The sequence below is a fragment of the Rattus rattus genome, chromosome 15, assembly GCF_011064425.1.
Source record: "Rattus rattus isolate New Zealand chromosome 15, Rrattus_CSIRO_v1, whole genome shotgun sequence".
NCBI classification, from domain to species: Eukaryota; Metazoa; Chordata; class Mammalia; order Rodentia; family Muridae; genus Rattus; species Rattus rattus.
The window spans coordinates 70,104,563-70,129,635 of NC_046168.1; the positions used below are offsets into that span (position 1 = coordinate 70,104,563).

General features: G+C 47.3%; 1 protein-coding gene across 1 annotated transcript in view; it reads left to right on the forward strand.

The window, feature by feature from the left end:
- Nucleotides 1-25,073, forward strand: part of Ablim3 (actin binding LIM protein family member 3) — a 118,031-nt gene that overhangs the window by 68,730 nt on the left and 24,228 nt on the right. The window contains exons 7-10 of the mRNA XM_032885553.1: nucleotides 1,995-2,088; nucleotides 8,064-8,151; nucleotides 22,503-22,561; nucleotides 24,743-24,814. Of these exons, the coding sequence (XP_032741444.1) occupies nucleotides 1,995-2,088; nucleotides 8,064-8,151; nucleotides 22,503-22,561; nucleotides 24,743-24,814 (313 nt within the window). The remainder of the gene's footprint in view (nucleotides 1-1,994; nucleotides 2,089-8,063; nucleotides 8,152-22,502; nucleotides 22,562-24,742; nucleotides 24,815-25,073) is intronic.

Here is a 25,073-nt window from a genome sequence, read left to right on the forward strand (position 1 = left end):
CTCTGGAGCCCTAGCCTAGATGACTCCCCACCCCCTGGGTCTCTGAAGTCTGTCCCTGGGCCCTCTCCTGCTGCAGCAAAGTGGCAGGAGTCATAAAGCTATTACAGATGCTCAAGGCAGAAATCCTCTTGCCTCTGTGACCTTGGCCAAGGACTCAACAGCTCTAAGTCTTAGTTTGCTCATTTGTTAATAAGATGACTATGGAGGTCGATGTTCCACATCTAATAAGGACACAGTAAATGCGACCTTTTCCATCTGCCTGTGTTTATAATTATGTATATTTCCAATTCCCTAAGGCATCCCCAACCCAGGAATCCAAGTGAAGTTGTATTAGCAATTTTTTTTTAACTCAGATGATAACTTTTTCTTTGCTCCGTTATCCATACTTACACCTGCAGAGTAAGAACCTGTGTTACCTGAGTGGCTAGTGGTCAGATTAGTTGAAAGAGTCAGAGAAGTTTCATGGGCTCACAAACAAGAGTGACTTTAACTTCAGGTAATGTTAATCATGGAGACAGAACTAGCATGCCTTCTCTTTAGGCCTATCTGAGTCTGATCCACAGTATCTTATACCCAAACATGGGAGAACGGTCTCCTTGAGGACCATCATAGCCACCGTGGTGATCGATGCCTTTCCTGAGTAGGTGAGCCGGACCCAGACGAAACCTTAGCAAAAACTGAACCCATCTCCTTCAGTCCTCACGAAAATGTTGGGAGAAGCCAGATAAGCTGGGCTTGGTCTTCAATGTACGCAGTCCTGGATGACCTGGGGAAGTTACTTAGCTATTCCACACTTGGGCTTTCTTATTCACACACTGGAGATTAATAGACCCTCCCTGGGCCGCCATAACTATTAAATGAAATGATCCATGCAAGTCACTATCAAAGCAAGAAATGCCAGCCATTGGCTGCAGAGGACAGGGTAATAAGGCATAGCGGGACTGGCGAGATAATTCAGTGGGTAAAGACGCTTACCTCACAAGATTGACACCCGATTTAAATTCCGTCTGACCTCTAGAACCCTGGAAAAGTGGAAAGAGAGAGCCAACTCCATGCTTATCCTGTGACCTCCACATGACTGCTGTGGGACACACACACACACTCACATGCACACTCTCAGACACATACACACACACACATGCACACTCACACACACATGCACACACACACACACGCACACTTCACACTCACACACACATGCACACTCACATCCACACACATGCACACTCACACACACACACGCACACACATGCACACACCCATGCACACACACTCACATGCACACACCCATGCACACACACATGCACACACACACTCACATGCACACTCACACACATGCACACTCACACACATGCACACACACACTCACATGCACACACACATTCACATGCACACACACACATGCACGCACACACACTGATAATGGGAGGCATAGTGTATAAACGGTGGGATACTTCTAATGTGTGGGTCTCTAAGCTAGGGAGAACATTTTTGGCTAAAGGAGGAACTCTTGAGGGTCTGTGAGAAACTGATCATATTGTTATATCCCAGAAGGGAAACCAGGAAGGTGTGGAAGGAAAGGGGAAACATTTATTTCCTTTATCCCTTTCTGTACCATGTGTGAGCATTATGGTTTTCTACAGCAAACAAAATGTGTCTTAAATTGTGTCTTAAATAATTTTCCAGAAGAGTCCTTTGGGGCAGAGAAGCAGACGGCTCCAGATAACTCATGAGGGAAAGGGAAGGGAGAAAAGAAAGGACCCCCAAAATGGCAACTCAGAGTAGTGTTCCCATTAGGGCTTAGGGACCTGGCCAAATGGACATCCCCACGGATTTTCTTTAGGTGTATATCTGAGGGGCAGTTTGAGCTCGAAAAGCGCTCCCAATTTCCTAGCCTTGGCCAGTCCTGAACAAGACCTGGACAGACAGGTTCTGAACAAGAACATCCCCCCACTCTACTGACTTCCCCCTCCTACATGAACTTCCTCTTGCAGGGATGGTGTTCCGTACTGCGAGTCTGACTACCACTCCCAGTTTGGCATCAAATGTGAAACTTGTGACCGGTACATCAGTGGCAGGGTCTTGGAGGTAAGTGAAGCTGAGAAACCAGAGTAACCATGGAGATGTGTGAGCAAGGTGACCTGGGACTCCAAAAGGTCATCACCCAAGAGGGAGAAAGTACCCCCACTCCCTGTGACCCTTTTTTTCATTGCTTCAACCTCCCAGAGTTTGCTTACTGCGTGGCCCTGACCAGATAACCTTGCCAAGAGCTGAGCACCCCCAAAATAGAATGTGGACAAAATAATTCTTGGTTCAAAAACCGCTGTGCTGGAAAAATCACTTGCTTCTTTGGATTCAGACCCAGACAGATTTCTTAGGAGTAACAATTAGGATTTTCCTCCAGGCTCTGCCTCAGGATGGAAGCCCTTTTTATGTTTTAACTGTTTGATAATGTGCTGATTTAAGAAGCAGCTTGTCTAGCAGCTTGCTCTCTAAACCCTTCTTTGGCTGGCCCATCGCCATGGCAACAGCTCTCCCAAGCCTCTGATGCAGCATCTCTCTCTGCCAGTGACAGACAACCTACCGCCCTTTGCTGAGTCTTTGGCTTTCTCAGCCTTTCCTTCTACACCTTTTGGGGCTAGATGCTGCCTTCCCATACTTTGGGGTCACCTACCTCGAAGAGCTCAGTGCAGAGGCAAAATAATAGCTTAAGGGTAGGGACAATTGAGTTGTGGCACGTCTCTACTGCTAGCTCGTACTCCTCTTTGGGGTGAGGACCTTTGTATCTATAGACCTCTGTCTTGCATCTGATAGCAGCTGAGGAATTGCAGGCCGGTTCAGCTACTGTAGACACAACTATTAGCACTGCCATTTGCTTGTGGTTACCATGAAGACTAAGCTGAGAAACACTCTACAGCCACATACAGGCTCAGCAAGAGAGCATAGCGATCTGGAAAGGTCTCTGTGAAGAATAGCATGGAGGCAGAGCCCTGAGGGTAATGATGTCAGTGTATGAAAAGCTAGGGAGCTCAGTGGTGGTGGCCCAGGCCTTTAATCCCTGCACTCTGGAGGCAGAGGCAGGTGGATCTCTGAGTTTGAGGCTAGCTTGGTCTACAGAGCGAGTTCCAGGACAGCCAGGTCCACCTGTCTCAAAAACCAGGAAACAAAACAAAAACAAAATCTTAAAGGTGGGACTTGGTACGTCATGTTTTTGTTTTTGTTTGTTTGTTTTTTGTTTTGTTTTGTTTTTTATGTGGAGGAGGTTTATTGGAATGGGGGGGGAGAAGTAGAGAAAGAAGAGTGGAGGGTGGCCATGAGCATGTGGAGAGAAGCGGGAGGGGAATGGCGAGAGAAAGGAGGAACAGAGTAAGAGCAAGAGAGCAAGAGCTTGGGTTTTATGGTAAGTATAGGGGCAGGCCTTTGGAGAACTTTAAAACGGAGCAGCATTGTAAAATTACATGTTTTTGTGAACTGCATTTGATGTGATGAGGAAAATTCATTGTAGGGAGTCGGAGAAAGTCAGATAAACAAATGCAGTGGCTTCCTAAATGATGAAGCATCTCCAAGGACCAGCAAAGAGTGCCAAGCAGAGTGAAAGGAATTCACACAGGAAAGGGATTCACTGTTGCTGGGCCCAGGATTATAAGGCTGTGGGTACAAGAATAAGGAGTCTATGTATGGTTCAATGGGTGCCGAGGAGTCGGGAGAGACTGAGTGGGAACAACCTGTCCACTGGAGGAAACTAGAAGAGGAGGCCATCAGGGAGCCATGGCAAACCAAAGGTAACCAACCACCTTTGTCTCCAGCTTCCTGGAAGTAGAAATTCAAGAGTTCAGCCAATGTGGGGCAGCCTGAGACTTTGAGGACTGAGGAAGAAGAAGCCAAAGTTGTAGCAAAACGATGAGTCTGGGCGACGAGACGCTTAGTACAGCATCTGTGGCACTGGAAACGGAAGAGAGACATGATCCCGGCAGAATCATGGAAAGCATTTGAGATGGGTTGTGACTGAAATCCCAGGAAGGTTGCAAGAAGATAGACAGGAGCATAGATGAAAGGCCAGAAGCAAAGTCAAAGCACTCAGAAGTGAAAGACAGTAGAGGAGGTGTCAGGCTTTCCAAGGTGGAGGAGAGATACTGACAGACTGGAAAGGGACTGGCACCAGCCTTGTGAAGGGGTTGCCTACAGGTGGCACCGAGAGCGGGAGTTGTTATCAGAGAGATAATTAAGGCTGTAGAAGGAAGGTTGGGGAGATGGCTCAGTTGGTAGAGTGTTGGCCTTGGAAGCACAAGGACCCAAGTTTGATCCCCAGAACACGTGTTAAGAAGCCAGGTACAGTGGTGCATATGCCCTGCTCCAGTGCTGGACAGGCAAGGACAGGTGGAACCCAGGGGTTCACGGGTCAGCCAGCCAAACACCAGCCAAGCCTACTTGGCGAGAGACCCTATCTCCAAAGACAAGGCGAAGGGCATGGAAAGATGACTCAGGTTAAGAGCACTGGCTGCTCTTCCAGAGGATCCAGGCTCGATTCCCAGCACCCATATGGCCGCTCACAACCATGTGAAACTCCAGTTCCTGGGGATCTCATGTCTCCTTCTGGCCTCTGTGGGCTCCAGGCATAAAAAGGATGTGCAGACACACATGAAGACAAAGCAGACACATCATAAAGTAAAGGTCGCTTGAAAAGCGGACAGTTCCTGAGGAACTCTGGCCTTCGCAAGCATGTGTGCACGCATGAACTTGCACACATATGTGGACCTTTTAGGTGCATGTGCAACAAGATAAGGGAGGAAAATTGAAACCTGGCAGGTCAGTTGGCGTGTTGATCAAAGGCTGGTGTGGGTAGTGGAAGTTTGCCTTCAATGGGAATTGCTGGCAGCTTCTGCATGACTGGGAAGAAGAAACATCCAGAAAGTTGCAGAACCAGTGGGATAGGGGCCACAAAAGCTGGATTTTCTTCCAAAAGAAAAAAATCTTGACACACACACTGCAGCTGAAAACGTTTTCTAGTGGCTGCTTTTCCTTAAGCCAGTGGGATAGTCTCTCCCTTCGAGGCAGCTGTGCCCGGGTTCCAATTGACCTGGTCCTTCACACATGTTGGACTTAGTGACTTCGTTTATTTTCCTTTGAGCTGGGAAAGACAAATGTCTTTCCATCAGCGATCTCATTCTCCTTGTCTTACCAATGGAAAAAAAGGAATGCCCAAGACAAGTGGTACCTTTGCAAGGTCAGAGACAGACAGACTCCAGCCTTCTGGATCCTACACCGGTGCCTAAAGCTCTCAGCCACTCAGAAACCAGGAGGAAAGGATTTGAATTCTAATTTTGCCACATCAAGCCAAGAAACCTTAAGCCTTTGTCAATAGTGAAGACTGCCACTTCGTCCTAATGGATATGTTAAACAGGGCTTTATTTAGTTGGAAGGCAGAAGCTACCCTCAAATCACAGGGGTTCAAAAGGAAACGTGTCCATTCTCATAATAAGAGTGTAGGCATCGTTCTGGCTCTAGGCACTGCTGGAGAATGTGGCTGATCAAAATCACTTGAACCTTTGACCATCTTGGCTCCACGTTCTTCTACGTGGCCTTTATTCTGAAAAGGGCTCTGTTTTGTGGTTGGACACCAGTTTCTCAAGCTCGCATCCTACCAGCCACATCCACAGTGGATAGCAAACTGTTCTTTCTTAATAGTTCAGCAAACCTCGGAACTCTCTGGATAACTTCAGGCCCATCTCTGAACCCGCTGTGCCCATAGAGTTGGAATCAGCTTTTCGGTGGGTTTAACACAATATAACCATATGGCCTGATGGCAGGAGGTCCAACTGAGCAAGGCTGAGTGCTATTTCTGGAAGATGGGAAAGGATGCTGGCGAGGCAGTTGCCCAGTACAGGGCCAGCACACTTCCAATATACTGCTGGCACTTAAAACTGTTTCTCATCTTCTCACCCCAACCTTCCCGTTCCCTTCTGAGCCTATCTCATGACTCCTTCTCTGGGGACAGACAGACCTCAGTATGCTGAGTGTCCGATCCACCCTTCCTTCCTGTGTCCTCAGCAAAAGGAGCCACAGCCTGCTTTTGCTCCACTTTCAGACCTTGGCTGCTATTTCTCGGTGCTTTCTAATATGGCCTCATTTGGCGGTACCAACTCTCCGCTACTTTTCTTCCCTGATTTCTTGACTTCAGTTTGTTTGCAGGTGAAATGGTTCATTGGATTTCTCTGCCTTTGTTCTCTTATGCTGGGCACAGGCTGCCCTGGTAGCCTCCCCTTTCTCCCATTGTTTTCTAAGCCTTCCAGGAGCAAGGTTGCTGAGACTGGCACGAGGTCCCTTTCATCTGGGGCAGGGTGGTAGAGGGTGGCATTTAAGAAGACGTGTGCTTCAGTATTGCTGGGGCACTGTTGCCGCAAAGGGGGAAAATCAGGGCCAAAAAAGGCCTGTAATTGAAAGGATAAGGAGACGCAGTGGGAAGAGGCTACTAATTAAGCTGATTTTCCTTGTCATGGTAGTACAGATCAGTCCCACGACTTCCTTACTTGGGAAAATAGCAGGCTCCTTCTAAAGTTTGAACACAGCTCGCTTGGTTAATGATGAGAACATTTTCTCATGGTGGGAGCCACATAAACAGCCAGGAATGGAGAAAGGGGGCATTGAAGATTATTTTTTTTCTTTTGTAAGAACCTGCCCTTTTCACATTCTCGGTGAGTTTTGAAATAAGAGTTTCTCCAGAAACAGACAAGCTGATCCCAAGAACCCCACCCCTAAGGCTCTTTGGAAATAAGGTTTCTTTATACGATTGTAATTTTGGAACTAGCATCAGACCAACTAATGGCCTAAAAGAGGATTTCACAACTCCCAATAGTCATTCGTTTACCTCATCCCTCCCCCAAAATACCTATCCTGATATGAAAAATATCCATCAAAACACGGTGCACCTCCCATCTCAGCCTCTGAGCTGTTCCTCCCATATGCAAAGCCAAGATCTATCTCCAAAGGGCCCCTGCACATCAGGTCCTCTGGGGTACAATTCCAGTACCTAGTGCAGAAGTAAGACAGGGCTCGACACTGGTACTGGTTTCCAGGAAGCCTTTTCCAAAGCCACCCCCCATCCCTGGCCCCCAAAGAGATTTAGCAACTTCAGTCGTTTCCATTTCTAAATGAAACATCGGGAGGAAAAGTGAAAAAAAGGAATGGATTTACCAAAGCCAGGTTAGAATAGAATAGCCAGGATCAGTCTGAGAGATCCAGGTGGAGCAGTGTAGGAGCTCCCCGGGATTCTGCTTCTCACATAATATAATTTATACACTGAGCACATTTAAAAAAAGAACTGTCCTTCATAGGTTTTTTCTTGTATTTTTTTTTGGCATGTTTGTAAACTTCATACACTTAGCCTTACCTAATACTTTAATCCATCTGTAAGTTGACTCACTTAACAGACAAATGGTACAACATAACAGGAAAAACCAAGTCATTTGCCAAGTTGAAGACAACCCAAAATGAATATAGTTCTGGCCAAGTTTTCTTGTTTGTGAAGACTTCAAGCCTTGTACTTGTTCTCATTCTTAGAAAAATAGATGAATGTGCTTTAGATAATGCTAAAGATTCATGGACTCTAAACTGGTTCGTTTCCCTTGGTGAAATCAGAATTCAAACAGGGTTCAAAGGATCTATCTATCTATCTATCTATCTATCTATCTATCTATCTATCTATGTCGTTCTTTAGCATAGTACTTGAAGTCATCTTTGTTATCACTAGTGTTAGGGGCCCTGGCAGTCCTCAAAACGACACTTCCTTGTGGGCAATGAGGATGTGGGAATAGCAGCCTCTGATTCCCCTGCACATGTCTAAGGAGAGTCCCTGAGTTTTCATGAAGACCCATGAAGGAATCAACAAGCTCTCTGAGTAGACTCTCATATGGTTGTGGATGCCCCTGGGCAGCGTTCCAACCAACCACAGAACAATGGGGGGAGACACCAACACCATCAATATACCCAAGACGGGTTCACCCACCAGCCTTACCATACAGCAAACCCAATTCTGACGTATCTACTTCATGTGCTGGTTCCCACAGGCAGGAGGAAAACACTACCACCCTACCTGTGCCAGATGTGTGCGCTGCCACCAGATGTTCACTGAAGGGGAGGAGATGTACCTCACAGGTAAGCAAATCTGACCCCTCTCTAAGGCATTCTGATAGGCTCACGGCTGGAAAAGAGATCCGACCTCCTTCCATTTATCAGTGTTATCTCTGCTGTTGGCTTTTCCTCAAGGTTGCAATTAATTCTCTCCTCTCTGGGTGAGTGAGGAAAGTTGCCGGAGTGGCTAATATAAAGTGACATGTAATTTGCCTTCCTTCCCTGTGTACCTCCACCGGCTGCTCCCCTGGCCTGCTTCCCTGGCAGTACTAGGAGCAAATTCCTCTAGCTCCACCTGGGGGTGGGAGGTTGAGGTGTACTAAATTAGAGAACCTCCCAGAATGCCCGGGGGGGTTGTGAGTCTACACAGCTTCTACACCCCAGGGCATCCCAGCAAGCTGTTGCTTGGGGATTCCCCAAGGTGAAAGACACAGTGGCTTCCCCACCCCACCCTAGCCCTCCTGTCCCAGGATTCCTGCCTCGGTCACTCAGTTAATCTCTAGATTCCTCTCATCCCCCTGTCCTTCCTCCAGCCCCTCGTCCCAGTACGCCACCGCCACAGTGCTCTTGGCTTTGCTCTTCCTCCCACTCCACTGGTTTGATTTCCCATCACTTCAGCTTCTCATCTGAGGCCTTCTCACCAAGGCATCAAACCTTGTTTCTAGACTTGGACAAACCCACCACCTAAGCTCCCAAACCAACTTGACTTTAGCAATTCCTTCTGGGGGCCTCTCACATATGAAAGGTCTGTCTCCCCACAACCCCCCAGCGCAAGGAAGGAACTGTGTTTCTCAGTAGTCACATGAATGGCGGTCAGCCATGCCAAGTGATGTCAACCGGAGGGTCCAGTGGGAAGTATGCCAGGGAAGGTCCCTTCCAGAAGGACCAAGAGCAGATAACTGGTGTGTTCTCTTTATAACACTGTCACCAAAGTATCCAGCGAGAACAACTTAAAGAGCAAAAAGCTGATTTCTTTTTGCTCAGTTCAGTCCATCACAGTAAAGAAGGGTTCATGGCAATGGACCTTGAGATGTAGGCTTTTTTTTTCATGGCAGACAAGAAAGCAGGGTTCAGCCTATAACTTTCAAAGGCCCACTCGTAGTGACCCACTTCTGCCAGCCAAGCCCCACCTCCTAAAGGTGTCACAGCACCCAGCTGAGAAACAGGCAGGCATTCCCAGTATGAGCCTATGATGGACATCTGAGATTCAGGCTACAAAGCAAACTGAGATAGACTGGTAGCTCCTAAATGATAGAAATGTATTGTCCATAGCTCTGGAGGTTCAAGATCAAGGTGGCTGCAGATTTAGTGTCTGATGATGGCCCACTTTCACACCGGAGCCACCCTCTGGCTGTATCCTGACACGGTAGAAGGGGCAAGGTGGTTCCCTGAGGCCTATTTCAGAAGGGTATTGAGCTCAATCATGGAAATTCGCTTTCACGGCCCAATTGCTCCTCCGAAGCTCCTCCTCCTAATATCGTTACGTGGAAGGAGTATCGTGGGGCCAACGTTAGGGCTAAGAGGCAGAGAAAAGCCAACAACTCTTAGACAAACGAGAGGGAACCAAATACAAGCAAAGGACAGAGACTGTAGGGACTCAGAAAAGAGGAGGTTAAGCTATGAATGGTATTGAGAACATCCGGGTGTTGGCTGAGTCACTGTGATTAGCCTTGCTAAGAATGCTCTAGTAGCCTCTTGGAGAGGAGTAAGAGTCCTTCAAGGCTTCCCCAGAAGGAAGGCCTGAGTCCATGGGCTAGTTACAGGGAGTGGGTCTTCTTGGGAATATTGTTCTCACCACAGATTTCCACAACCACAAAGTCCTTCAGCTGCACTTTGCCTTCTGTGTCTACAACAGAGTGTCTGAACATCAACACTGTTGATACCTGGGGCTAGACAATTCTTTGGTTAAGGATTGTCTTGTATGCTGTAGAGTGTTTAGTAGCATCCCTGGTCTGCACCCACAAGGTGCCAGTGATATACCCTTTCCAAAACTGTCTCAGATCGTGCCTAATATCCTCGGGTACAGGAAACCAGACAAAGTCATCCTCCACTGAGACCTGTTGCCCAGAGCTATGCAACAGAAGCCTGTGTCATCCACAGGATGGGCTGGGCATGGGTTCCTGGGTGGAACTAAATGAAGAAACCATTCCAAAGATTCTGAGACTCTGTAACTGATTCCTTAAATATAGTCATCATTCAGATGTTGGAGGGGAGAGGGTGTACGTAAAGCCACCGCCCTCATTGTATAGGTGAGGCAGAGGCTATACCAGAGAAGAGCTTTGTGAACCAAAGTGTGCAGGGCAAAGGAGAACCTGGACTAAGATTCCCTCCAGGCTCTCTCCACCTTCTCCCACAAGACTCAGACCCTGGCTGATATTCAAATCTGGTCCTTGTGGCTCCCCACAGACAGCAGTGACCTCCATTGATCCTGAGTGAGCCCTGCTTCAGGACCCTGTGTTACACGTCTCCGCAAAGCAACCGCCACTAGGGTGTGAAGTTGGCACTTGGTAGAAAATCTGCTGTGCAGCGGTCACCTTCTCAGCTTCCTGGTGTTGAGCCTGCCCCAACAACCACATTCCCACTCATCACCACTGGGCAATCAATATCTTTGCTTAAATTCCAAACCTTCGTTCTCCTGTGGTAGTTTGGGCTACACTGCTTCAGTGTGAGTCCTGGCACTTATTGCTTACTAAGATTTCTAGACCTTGATTATCTAACCTGAATGACAGACTTCAAGCAGCCCCTGTAAGATACAAGTATAGGAAATTCCTAACACAAGGGAAGCTCTCTTTGCTCACTTACCATCCGTATCTATTAAGACCTAGCATGTGTCCAATAGTGTTCTAACAGCTGGAGAGACAGGCAGGAGCAGCAGAGGCAAAGCCCCTGCCCTCAGGGAGTTCAAAGCTATGAGTTAGGAACTTTGCTGACCCAACTTCGAAATGGATGCTGAAGAAGTTAAGCGATGGAGTTGAGCCAACAGCTCTGTGACCGTGAGACAGACTGCACCATAGAACTTAAGAAATGCCTCCAGGAGGTGGGAGATATTCTTGTAGTGAAGAAGAGCTGTCACCCTCTCATTAATTATCCCCATTCCTACCCTTCTGGCTCCTGGAAGAGTGGGAGTAATTGCAGAGTGTGAGAGGACCTGCCTCAGGGGGTGCTGAGCGATCCGGAATGAGGGGGCTTGGACCATGGGTGCTAGAGTCATAATGATTCTGGTTATGGGTGTCATGTGTGGGTGGCAGCCACCAGGAGTTTCAGTTACTACTGGGAGCTGAGCCTAGAATACTCTCAAAGAGTAATAGCACCGGGACTCAAGAAATCGAAGTTCAGAGGTGAAATGAGTCAGCGGAGAGCTAGGAGTCCTGAGTTCAAGGGTCAGCACTTCCACTAATGGGCTGGGATCTTGAGGAGTGACTTTCGCCTCTGGGTCTCTTCCTTCCCTTGACAAGTGAGTCTGGAATCAATCCCTCTCGTCGAGCCACTCCAGTGACAGCCACACTGCTCCAGGCTCTCTACTGCATGCCAAGTACTCTGCTTGGAGATGAGCAAGGTGGGCATGATAGTTTGTCCGAGTGGAGTTTATTGTCAGAAAGGAGAGACTGGTACTAATCAAATAGAGGCAATAATATCAACAACAGAGTGAGGAGAGTCCTCTAGGGACAAGGGGGATGTGTCGTCAGAAACCCAAGAGGCCAGGAGGAGGCTCCTCTGAAGAAGGGACACTTGGAGCCAGGATCCTGAGCATGGATAGTGGTGGAGGGGCGATGAGGGGAGTAAAGGAAAGTTGTGGAAGCAGGAGGATGGAAAGTACAAAGTCCTCAGGCAGATGGAAGCATCACCTGGTGGGGACATGGAGCCAATCCACAGGGGTCAGAGAGAACTCGTACACCTCAGAAACACTGGAGAACGGAGTCAACTTGAAGGTGCTGAGAGCCCTTAGGGCAGGCTGTGCAAGTGGGTGGGCCAGAAACAGTGTCAGCTGCACCCCGCACCCTGCACCCCGCACCCTACCCCCACACAGAGCTTATAGACCAAGGCCTGGAGGGTGTGGGGGGAGGTCTATAGCAGGACAGGCTGGTCCTGGCAGAGGATCCCCAAAGAACCTTTGGTTCATTCGTTTGCCTTTTAATTGCTGTGTGATGGTATTCTGATGGGCCTGGCTTGGGAGATGTCTGACGGCTGTCTGGGGGATGTCTGGGGCCCCAGGAGACTACAGCAAGTTTCCTTTTCTTTGCTTTAAGTTCTGTTGCGCATCCGTCTTTCAACTGCTTCTGTAAAGAGGCCAGACTTCTAATCTGCTTGTTATCCAAACCCTTCATTTGGGCTTCCCCAGGAAATTAGGTCACCGGTTTTAGTGCAGCGGAATGAAGCTGAAATACCTCAGGTTCAGGGCAGAATTTACACTGAAACCACGGGGCCACAGTCACTGCAGAAGTGGGCATTGGGCTGGGCTCTGAACGTGGTGTGTATGTGTGTTCTCCTAAACATGCCTTCATCAATGAAGGAGGGCGTGTGCAATCTTCATCTTCCATGTCCTCTGCACCATGTCCTCCCCTCCCCTCCCCTCCCCCATTGCAAGGATCTGAGACAGCACTGGAATGCATGAGGTCAGTTCTTAGCAGCGTTTGCATACTCAATGAGTTCATTTTGAAATCCAGGGACAGACCAAACACTGCTAATGGAAGCACTGTAACAAAGTTTGAGTCCAGCCTGTGTTAAATCTGAGAAACATGGAGATCATCCGGAGTCTGCTCCCTGCTCCTGCATCGGCCACTCTCAGGGGCGGTACTGAATCCTCAGTGCTCCGCCCCATAGACCTAGAGTTGACTCTCCTGTCTCCAGTCTCACCTTAGGAGTGTTGGGATAGCAAGTGTGTGTCTACGGAGTGCATCCCACTTAAACTCGGGCTACTGAGCCTTTGAGCACTTTTACCAGCTAAGCCATCTCATTGATTTTTGAGTAAGGGTCTCTCACAGGCCTAGAACTGGCCAAGTAAGGGAAAGTGACAGGCCACCAAGCTCCAGAGATCTGCCCTTTCTTACTCTCCAGCACCGCACCAGAATTACAAGTGTAAGCCATCATGCCTAACTCTTTCACACAGGTTCTGGGCATCCAATTCAGGTCTTCATGTTTGCCCAGCGAGCGCGTCACTAACTGAGCCATCTCTCCAGACCCTCTATTACCAAACTCTTAATCAGAGGTTCATAACCGGCCTTCTGAATACAGCGAGTCTCCTGAAAGTGCTCGCCGAGTTCCGCATATAGATGTAGCTCTAGAGAGAAGGCCGATAGCTTTCGTCTGATCTTGAGCAGTGTACGTGACCCGAAAATAAAGCGAAGAGAAGAACCTCAGTTCTGCCTTCATGCAAACCCCACAGATCCTGGAGCTGCCTTTGAGAGCTACGCCAAGCCCTCTCTGTAGAGCTGAGGCTATTTCTGACCACACGCTTTTCAGTTCAGAGGATACGAGGACCTGGTAGCAGGAGGCACGTCCCGGCACAGCTGGAGGTGCAAGTGACATTTAGCAAAGCCCTCCTTTTCCTAACAGGTCGCTCTGACAGGTGCATCGGGCCAATAGAGGTCCCACTGAAGTCACGCAGTCGTCTCAGACTGTGGAATACCAAGCCACATTCTTTTTTTTTTTTTTTTTTTTTTCGGAGTTGGGGACCGAACCCAGGGCCTTGCGCTTGCTACAAGCCACATTCTTAATCTCCAGATCTCCAACCATGTTTGCTGAGGCACCGTTGCCAAATGCGTTGCTATCATTCCATACTTCAGGCCTGCTGCATTCAACCGGGTCTCTCCAGTGACAGTTTTAGGTTACAAGAGTTATGCTTAAAAACTTTAAAACGTATGTTTCCCCCATCCTGCTACATAATTTTAGTTTCCTCAAACATACTCTTACTCTTGGACGAAACTGCCGTTTCAGGTTCTGCCTGTGCTAAGCACATTTCATTTTAAATAGAGTACATTTTAACTTTCGACGAGCTGCCTTCTTTTTGATTTCTTCAAGATTTCTATAGGGCTACCTAACATCCTGAGTCACAGAAAGTATGGTAGTGTTGTCGTTCTGAAATCTGTTTCCAGCTCGTCCGGATCAGGTCGCCGCAAACGCAAAGCGATGTGGCCATTTTCTCACGGATTCCATGTCACGTCTATACTTCACAGTCAATTTGTTCACGTTGGTCCAAATTAGGTCCAGAGCAGCAATTTTCCTGGTTGCTTCCTGTATTTTCTAAGAAACAAAATTGCCTTCAGGGCAAGTCAGGGATGTGTCAGGCACTGGAGTCTGAGTTGAAGGAGAGCTTTTATTGCTCTGGACTTGTCGGGTAGCCGAAAACTCAGCTTTCGCCACTAGGGCAGAAGAGGAATGACTGATAGGCTGATGGGATTGAGAAGCATCCAGAGGCAGCTTCATTGAGCAGTACTTTAGGATCCCCAGGCTGGTCTTTTCTCTGCTTCTTTGTGTTGGCCTCATGCTCTCCTGCTCTAGACCGGGAGCCATGTGATAGAATGGACAGTGTGGTTGTCCCCCAGCCAGCAGCTGTGTAGAGAGGTGTTGTTCCCATCTGAGCTCAGCAGAGGAGTCCCAGGAAGGGTCTGATGGCCTTACTTGGGCAAATCCGGGCCCAGGCATGGGTGGATCGATAAAGGTGAACAGTTAAGACATCCAAGCTCCAGGGACCTCAGCCTCAGCACCACATAGGTCGTCTGTGAAGACCAATTACGGGATTCAGGCTTGGTGCACAGCCAAGCTCCGCCAGCTCAGGGCTCATGACAAACCCCTAGGGTTGGCTGTGCCCTAGGGTGCAACCCATTCATCAATGCTGGACAGTGTCACTATTGCCACCATGACATTAAGAACACATTAAGGTGCCAAGGAGATGACTAAGTGGATAAGCACACTTGCTATCTGAGCATGAGGACTGGAGTTTGGGTCCCCAGCACCCATGTAAAACTCCAAGCATGGATACAGGTGCCTGTAATCCCAGCATGAGGGAGTGAAGACAGGCAGGTCCCTGGAGTTCCCTGCCAACCTAAGAAAATTTGGTTTACTTAGCCATGCTATGTGTCTCAAGGGAAGAATAAGGCAGAGAAGATAGAGAAAAATATCCAATGTCCTGTTCTGGCCTTTACATGTGTATACACAGGTATGTATACCCACACACCCACATGCAGGAACACACACACACACACACACACACACACACACACACACATACACACACTACATACAGACTTCCAAAAAAAAAAAAAAGGAAGAAAGAAGCGAAGGCAATAAGAACACTTAGAGAATCATGAATTCAAGTCCACATTGGGCTACATAGCAAGATCTTGTGTCAAGAAAAGGAGAAAGAGAGAGAGAGAGAAGAAAGAATTTAAATAGGGCCCTGCATATCTGCATATTTGGTCAGTAAGTGTTAACTGCCTTTATATTGTAATTATTATTTTTTATTTAGATACTGCTGTTTCAAGGGACCCTTGAATATGTAGCATGAGGTCAGCCCCAGGCACTCTTTAAATGTATTATGATAATTCAGGGAGGGGAAGAAGGGCAGTGGTTCCCTGGGTAAGAGCTCACCATGTGCAAGCATCTGCGTTTGAATCCCAGCATCCACATTAAAAACTGGGCATGGTTGGGTGACAGAACCCAAGAGCTTGCTGGCCAGCCAGCCCAGCTTCCACAGTGTGTTCTCATTGGTGAGAGACCCTCGAAGGAATAAGACCGAGTGATAAAGGAAGATACCTAACACCCTTGCCTGGCCTCTGCATGTACCCATGCACCCACACACATTCACATGTGTACCCTAAGATACGATGGCTTAATGGTTAAGAGCACTTCTCGTCCTTACAGAGAAAGAGGATTTGATTCCCAGCTCCCACATGGTGGCTCACAACCACTGTAATGCCATTTTCAAGAGACCCAATGCACTCCTTTGGTCTTTACATAGACCATGCATACACATAGTACACATCCATACATGCAAGCAAAACACTCATGCACACAAAACAAAAGTAAAAAAAATAATAATTTTTTTTATCTTGTCTCTACCTTGGACCCACATAGCCTCCTCATAGCCTCCTCATAGCATCAATAAAATCTCAGGAGAAAAATAATAATAGTACGGGAACTGTGGATACCTATTATTGGCACAACCTAAGCTTCCATTCTGTCCTCATCCCGTGAAGTACTGGACCTTCAGTCCTGCTGTGTTCCTTGCCCCTTCCTGCTTGGTTCCATCCAATGGTAATGGGGTTTTAGTCAGCAGATATTTTTCTCCCTAGCTAACACCACTTCCTCATGCCAAGAGGGTACAGTGGCAGCCACACCAGGCTTCTGCTCAGCAGCCACACCTGTAAAGCCAGCCATTTGTCCTTTTGCCCCCTTTCGATTGTGGGGAGACAAGAATAAACATCTACTCACCCTACATAAGAAAACTGCTGACAGACCAGAGTATAAATACCACGGAGTATCACTCGGTGAACCAATGAGTTTTCTCGGGGTTACTCACGGGAGTGTGGGTGACAGGTTACTCAGAGTAGCAGAGGCGACTCAAAGACAGCTCAAAGCCCTCCCCAGCATGAGTGACAACAGCTCACAAAAGCCCACCTCAGGGTGAGTGATGCCTCACAAAATAGAACCATACAACCTACAGGCTGGTTGAAGACTGTCTTCCTGGTGACTCTGTTGGCCTGAGCATCTTCTGGGCAGCTTGGCTTGTCTGAGAGTCTTTTAGCAGGCCTTTCTGCTTTTGTAAGTTTGGGGATAGAGAAACCTGTTAAATCTGACCATTTTTAGGGATTTCCTGTTTACTTCCTGTTATTAAGAGCTCCCTCCAAAATAGAATGTTTTCATTATGCCCTGCAGCCCCTCAGCCACTATGCCGGGCTCACCCAGGCCCTGTTCCCGGGAGTCAGAGAATAAGTCTCCTACTCAAATCACACTAGGAGTCTTTTCAGTTTACCCGAACTGGTTAGCCCCCAGCACATTGAATTTTTGGATGGGAGAGAGGAGATATTAACAATAAAAATGTATACACAATGCTTACTATAAGCAGATATCACTCCAATGCTCTCTCAAGCCCTTTCTCTCTCTTTTTCTGTGTGTGTGTGTGTGTGTGTGTGTGTGTTCATTCATTAATCCTCACAACAAATCTACAAGGCAGATACATCAATCCCCACTTTGCAGATGGGAAAAGGGAGCACAAGCAGGACTGAGCTGCTCTGGACAGTGCAGCCAGTGATGCAGTAAGCTGCAGCCCAGGATTCAAGCCTCATAGGATATCACATTAAATAATGCATCAAGTGCCCGATACCTGGGAAGACCCCTGATACCCAAACTGGTGGCAATGGTAATATTGTTATACACAGCAAAGTCAAGGGAAGAGCTCGCTCAACCCTTTTAATGATAGAGGGCGAGTGGCGTGCCTTGTAGTCTGCAGAAGCAGTCCACTTCCTCTGGGGTTATGGGACGGGGGCTTTATTTTCCTTGAGATTAAAAACTCATGAAACATCAGATTAACCATTTAAGATATATATTCAGGTAGCTTTCAGTCCATCCATGATGCTGTGCAACCATCATCTAGGTGTATATCTATCTCACCCCCAAAGAAACCTCACCCCCTTTAAATAGTTGTCTACTCACCTGTACCTGCTCTAAGCTTCTGGTATCCATTAATGTGCTTTGTGTCCACAGACTTTGCCTTCTATGGTATGTGACTGTCTAACTTAGGGTCTCTACTGCTGTGACGAAACAACATGGCCAAAAGACAAGTTGGGGAGGAAAGGGTTTATTCAGCTTACACTTCCACATTTCTGTTCATCACTAAAGGAAGTCAGCACAGGAACTCAAAGTGAGGCAGGAGCTGATGGCAAGGCCATGGAGAGGTGCTGCCTACTTACTGACTTACTCCCCTGGCTTGCTCAGTTTGCTTTCTTTCAAAACCCAGGACCACCAGGCCAGGAATAGAACCAATCACAATGGGCTGGGCCCTCCTCTGTTGCTCACTAATTGAGAAAATGCCTTACAGCTGGATCTCATGGAGGCATTTCCTCAACTGAGACTCTTTCCTCTCTGGTGACTAGCTTGTGTCAACTACAATGCCAGCCCCAGCCACTACAATGTCTGAATGTGAGTACAGAAGTCTAAGAAGGCCAGAACCTCTGATCCTCTGAAGCTGGAGTTATAGCTATGAGCTGTCTGGTGTGGGTTCTAAAAACCAACCTCAATTCATCTGGGAGAGCGGCAAATGTTCTTAACCACAGAGCCATCTCTCTGGCCCTGGGTAGAGTTCTTAATGGAGCAACTCCAAGGTCATTGGTGGGTCATGTCACAGAGGCAGTGCTGCTGCCACAGAGGCAGAGTGTGGAGCAGCCTCACCCCGCTTATGGTCATGAGCAATCTGAAGAGGGAACCTGTGGAGGCAGAATCAGAAACTTGAAACTCAACCGCCTTCATCACCAAGTGGGAAGGGCTGTGAGTTAGGTACTGGGAGGATCATGGCAACACGCAGTGTCTAAAAACATTCAGATTCCAAAGTGTTTACACAGTGCTGATCCAGAACTTCCAGTCACCTTTGTATTTATAACCCCTCACTGGGCATTCTGAAAGACAATCACGTCAGATCTGGCTCTGACATTTTAAAAGAGGCACTGGCAAATTGAATGGCAAGGCCCAGAGAGGTGAGTGGGATCCTAGAATCCTGTCAGCCCCAGACACTATAGGTCTGGGCCATAACTATAAACTAGTCTTGCTGGTTCTGGTGAGCGTCAAAGCCATTCTGAGGACTATGCTGGATTTCGCTTTCTCTTTCTAGTCAGCTGAGGGACCTATAACCTTCACAACAGGTTTCAACCACAGAGTATGAAGGCCTAGGTGACAGTCTCAGAGAGTGAGAGAGGGTGACTTGTAGAATCAGGAGTTCAGACAAAACATGTCCCATTCTTGTACGATGTTAGAGTTCTGTCTTGGGCTGTTGGCTTCTCTCTCCCATAACATTTTTAAAAATTTACTTGGAGTGCTGTATGTGTGTGTAGACTTGCCACAGTGCATCTGTAGTCAGTGGACAACTTGTGGGAGTCGGATCTCTCCTACCATATAGGTCCTAAGGATCAGACTTAGGTCAGCAGGCTTGATAGAAATTGCTGAATCATCGTCTCATCTGCCCATTTTCTCTACTCACTCACTCGGTGAGCATTTATGGAGACTCTTTGGTCAGTAGACACACAGATAGAGATCATCCTCTTCAGAGAATCTCCATTCTCATTGGGAACACTGGACAGGTCAAATGTTTATTATGTGTGTGGAGAAACCTATTAATTTAGAAACAAGATCTCCAAGGACTAGGATGGTTGTCCAAAATCCGTCAGCGTGATTGACATGTGATGAGTCCCCTCCACAGTAGTGAGGCTGAGCTTTTCCCCATCCTGTGTATATTTGAAAACTTGTAGAGGAAGGGAAGCTCGTTATGAACTGAGCAAGAACATTCAATTAATAAAAGTTTGCTTTCCCTCCCTGGAATATTTGCCCTCAGTTCTCATTGCAAATCTTTTGAAAGCACCTTCCCTCAGCACAGAAATGTACATAGCATGTCTCAGCCTTCTATTCCACCTTTAGGGACTAATTTCAGGTGCCCTCCCTGTTCTTGTTAACATACTCTGCTGGGTTCCCTTCACTTGTAATTGTAAAACTAACAAGATAGGATCTGCCCAGTCATTCACATGGGCCAGGCTCTGTGTTGGGAATTTAAATGGGGGAAAAAAGATGATTACTTTCTTTCCTGGGTGTCTTAGTTAGGGTTACTAATGCTATGGTGAAACACCATGACCCAAAACAACTTGGAGAGGAAAGAGTTTATTTCACTCACAGTTCCATTTAATAGTTCATCATCAAAGCAATGAGGGCAGGAACTCAAGCAGGGAAGAAACCTGGAGGCAGGAATCAGGAGCTGACACAGACACCATGGAGGGATGCTGCTTACTGGCTTACTCTTTGTGGCTTGCTCAACCTGCTTTCTATAGAACCTAGGACAACCAACCCAAGGATGGAACCACCCACAATGGGCTGAGTCCTTCCCTGTCAATCACCAATCAAGAAAATGCCCTACAGGCTTGCCCGCAGTCTGATCTCAGGGGAAGTAGTATCCCAATTGAGATTCTCTCTTCCCAGATGACTCCGGCCTGTGTCAAGCTGACACAAAACTAGCCAGCACGCTAGCTGTTTGCTTTCTGTTGGGGATCATGCTATTGATCTGGTGACCTAGGGCACAAATGCTCAGGAGACCATAACTTCCTACAAGTCTTCATGGTGAAAAAAAAAGAAAACAAAACAAAAACACTTTTCCTTACCTTTATCTGAGTTTATTGCTAGCTACCAGCAATCTTTTTTGTTAAACTTTCTTTTATATTTATGATATTTTGGCAACTCCTGAAGCTCCTGTCTTATGGTTCTTCCTCTCCCTTCTCAGTTCCTTTATAAGCGTACGCTCTTGTCTGCAGAGTGTAGCTAGCATATAGCTAGCATATAGCATGTAGCTAATAGCCATTGGTGGCTTGGTTTTATTTCAGATCAGATACGTCATGTCACGCAGTCAAAGCAAAAGAGACAGTTCAGTCTGAACCCACACACACTGCTCTCATTTCCCCCAGCCTAGACATCTGCCCGCCTCACCTTTCCTTTTTGTCTTTCACATAATTTCATGATCTCATCAGACCCCCAGGCCCACCTCAAGCATTTCCTACAGTGACCTGGAACATATGTTTCCTCCCATAACCACAGCAGTAAACAAGTCCTGGTGGACTCAGGAACAACCCAGAGAGGAACCGGAAATGCTCCCTGTAATTTAAACTCCCAAAAGGGAAGATCACAGCCCACAGCTTGCTTGATAGCAGACACACCCTGTGATCCCTGGCCCAAGCCACAGACACAGAGTCCCTCTACCGGGCTCAGATAACCACTGCATTTTCCTCTTAGAAGCAAACTCCTCTTGAATAATTAAAAACGCCCAAGAATGCCAGCAGAAAAGAAGTGGGGATTCTTATCCCACAAAAGACAAAGCCATCCCTGGAATAAGAATTTTAGAAATGAAAATAACCTAGACCATCCAAGTGTTACCTTGATATTTACTCAGATGAAGAAATGGGGCTGGGGGTGGGGAATCTATTAGGGGCTGAGTAGAGAAAAAAAAAGCTTTGGACTCCATACTTGGGGCTGATCCTCTTTCCTCTTCTTCAGGTCTTTGATCTCACATCAAACCCCTGTGCCTTAACCAATATTCTAGTCCTAGGAGCTCCAGGCAACAATCATCATGGAAAATATAACCTAGAAACAAAGTCAGACAAGCAAATGCCATCTGCTGCTTAGGAATGGAGCCATTTGCTGGCTCCTTTCCTTTCGGGGCTGGTTACCCAAGGGATGGCTCCAGAGGGATAACGCGTTCCTATTTTTTCCCCTCTAATCCAGGACACCTGTCCCTTCTTTGGGGAATGTGCAATAGTCGAGGCTTCACAGCATGTCACCAACCACCTGTTGTTCATGCCTTTCCAAATTGGCCTCTTGGGTTCGGAGCCAGCCAACTGGACCCCCACCCATTATAAAATGTGGGTATTAGCGACACTGGTGTACTAAATTTGAAGGGTCTGGAGCCTCTGAGGAATTATCAGGTCAAGACAATGCTCCTGAGCGGAATATACACCATGACACCTCCGCCCCTTAAATGCAAATACATCCTAAGTCTATCTGAAGTCTTCAGAGAAAAGAAAGCTAAGGTTAACCATGGTTTGTCGTCTTCTTTCACCCCCTCCCCACTGCCATTCATCCATTCAACAAATATTTATTGGCCACCTGCTATGTGTCACTCAGAGATAGTCGTCTGTTCGTCTTTTCGCCCTGCAAACCCATGGACTTCCGCTAAAGGCAAACTCTGTGCAGATGCTATGGGAGACAGACCCATGGGTAAAGCTCAGTCCTCTGCTTAGAAGGCTCTGTTAACGTATTTAGGGTGGCAAATTCGCAAGCTAATATGACTTAAGACTGTATTGTGGAGAGACTTCAGAGAACTATGGAGCCCAAAGGAGGAAAAAGTCACCTCCAGCTGACAGGTAAGAAAGTTCACAAGAGGATGCCATGTGAACTGTGAAGGAGTTAGGATTTAGACACCCTGAAAAGGAGTATGTATAGTCAGATTGGCTCACCAGTGGAGCACAGGGACAATGAGGAACTGAGAAAGCCAGGAGACAGAAAGGACTCTTCCTGACTGATGTGTATGTAGGGTGCACATGCTGTCAAAGGAGTAAACCGTGTAAGGTGGGGACTCTGGTCATTGGTAGCTTTGAGAGGTCTGAGTCCTTGTTATTTTCCTGCCCCCTTAGGTTCTGAGGTTTGGCACCCGATCTGCAAGCAAGCAGCCAGGGCAGAGAAGAAGCTCAAGGTAAGAGGCCTCCATGCCACATTTTGTCCTAGGTTAGGAAAGGTGTGCTTTAGTACAGAGCTTATCGGCTCCCAAATGTGTGAGTATCTCTGTGGTCTCCTTAATGGGAAGAGTAATTTCATAGAGCTTGGGGTGAATTAAGATCTTGCATATTATGAAAGAGCCTTGGAAACAATAAAGGATTTCATGCATGGGAGATTTTTAAGTATGTCTAGGGAAGGTAAATTTATAACCATACCAATGCCAGCCAAGATGGCAGCCAGTCTGAGGTACTTATGCCATGGCTTTTCCCTAGCCTAAGATCATTTACTAATAATTGTATTGTTGCTATCGTCTCAGTAGTTGACAGTTTACAGAGTGTCTTCATAGCGTGCTTCTCTGGCTGGTTTCCTTTAACCTCCTGAGGCATATGAGGCAAGAAATTGTATCTCTACCTCGCCTGTGAGGAAATCAAATCTGAAGAGAGTGATTTGACAGCGGCGATGCAGCCAGGCCGAAGCAGAGTGTCATGTCATCCCCAGGCACACGACCAGACCAGCTGAGGCCCTGGTACCTCTGAATTGCTGAGCTCTGACAAATGCCAGGGAGCCTGTTCATCTGAATCCCTGATACTGAAGGGAGAGGGTGGGCTCACCCAGGCTTATGCAGGGAGAGGTTGCTTTCATGCTCGGCTTCATGCTGCAGAGAGGCTCCTGGGATGCGCATTAGGGGAGGGGGCAACACTTGGGCTCTAATGTGCCTTTATATCCTTGCCCTGCTGTCAACTTGACCCCTAACGGGTCTCTTATGTCACTTGCTAGAATCTTCTCAACTTAATGTACCAGTGCACAATTTCTGATTAGCTAATTAAGCCTTCTCCTTTGCCACTTCATCCTTCCAGTGTGAATTTGGTGAGAGAATCGATCCTATTGCTGTGTCATTTCTTTCTATCCATGTGCGAATATCCCACCCTGTTCTTTCTAAGGTCTGTAAAGTATAAGAAGACCTAGCTGTCGTCTCTCTCAGTCTCTTCTCTGGAGAATCCCCTAAATATGAATTCTCCTTTAAAATGCTTTTCACAGTATCTGTGTACCACCTTTTCATATGAGTTACGCTCTCTCTCTCTCTCTCTCTCTCTCTCTCTCTCTCTCTCTCTCTCTCTCTCTTTTTTTTCCTTTAAGGCAACTCCCCTACTTTTCATTTAACTGCATCCATTTTAAAATAAAACTTGAGGTTCACATTGTAGACAGGCATAACGCTGGCTATAAACAAAATAAATCCAATGGTAATGGAGTAGTTATTAAAAATAAATCTTAAAAAATGCTAGCTAGTGCTGCTGACACACGCGTTAATTCAGAGGGGAAATTAAGTGCTGTTGGGACAGCTGTTGGAATGTGTTAGCACCAAATCAAGAGTCCTCCTCCAGCTAGTCAGGAGGCTCAAAATAAAGCAATCCACTCCCCACTGTAGGATGCAGTGCCATTAGATGTTCCCTTTTCGAGACCCACCCCTAGTTCTCATTCATGGTTTGGTGAAAGACATTCTTTAGCACCACTCAGAATGCTTTGAGAGGGAGTGGGAGGGACTGAGCAGTCCCGAGACACGACCACCATCTCCTTCTGCACATCGGGGATCTGAGTGCTCTAAACTTGCACATATTTCCTAGTGGTCCTTGAGTCCAATCTTGACCGTCCCATCACTGCACGCTGCCACACTCCGAGATGCACAGAGAGGGCTCCAGACTATTAGGGTGGGGGTGGGGGTGGGGGTGGGATGCTGGTAATCCATCATGGCTGACATACAGAGGCAGATGATTAAAGGTTTTCACTTAAGTTGATACCAGTCTGTGCGAGTGAGTGAGCTGTTGTTTACTAAGCCACCGAGAAATGAAGGCTAAGCAGTTTTATTCACTTAAACTAAATACCTATTGGCTGAGAGAGCCCAAAATGAAGTTTTATGAGCAACTTTCTGTTTAAAATGCTGGCTACAGATAAATCCCCATTTTACCCAGCGGCATGAAGCTCTGGACCTGCTGCATCTCCTTCACAGAGTTATTGGCTAAAGGGTCCGAGAAGAGAGAGGACAGCGGTAGCCAGAGTGCTTTAACAACACTGCCAAAGTGCCTTGCATGTTGCATTATGGACCTGCCTTCTCCCCACTGAGCCTGAACTTCTGCTTCTCACCTCTCTGTCTTTCCCACAGCACAGACGGACATCTGAAACTTCCATCTCACCCCCCGGGTCCAGCATCGGGTCGCCTAACCGAGTCATCTGTGTATGTATTGCTACTCAACACTGCTGGGGCTTTGCTCACCCCTGACCTAGCACCTGAAATGTTTTTAAGATCATTTGGGCCATGCCTACCCCCTTCTGCATGGCATACCAGATCTTGGGGATACAGAAAGGCATGGGGAGGGCCTGGACCTTGTTCTCTAATAAACCAAGGGCCACAGGGACAGTGTAGAGTTCAAGGAGCATGAGGAAGAATAGTGACATTCTTCCCTGCATTGTAAAATCAACTTGCAGCCACCTGC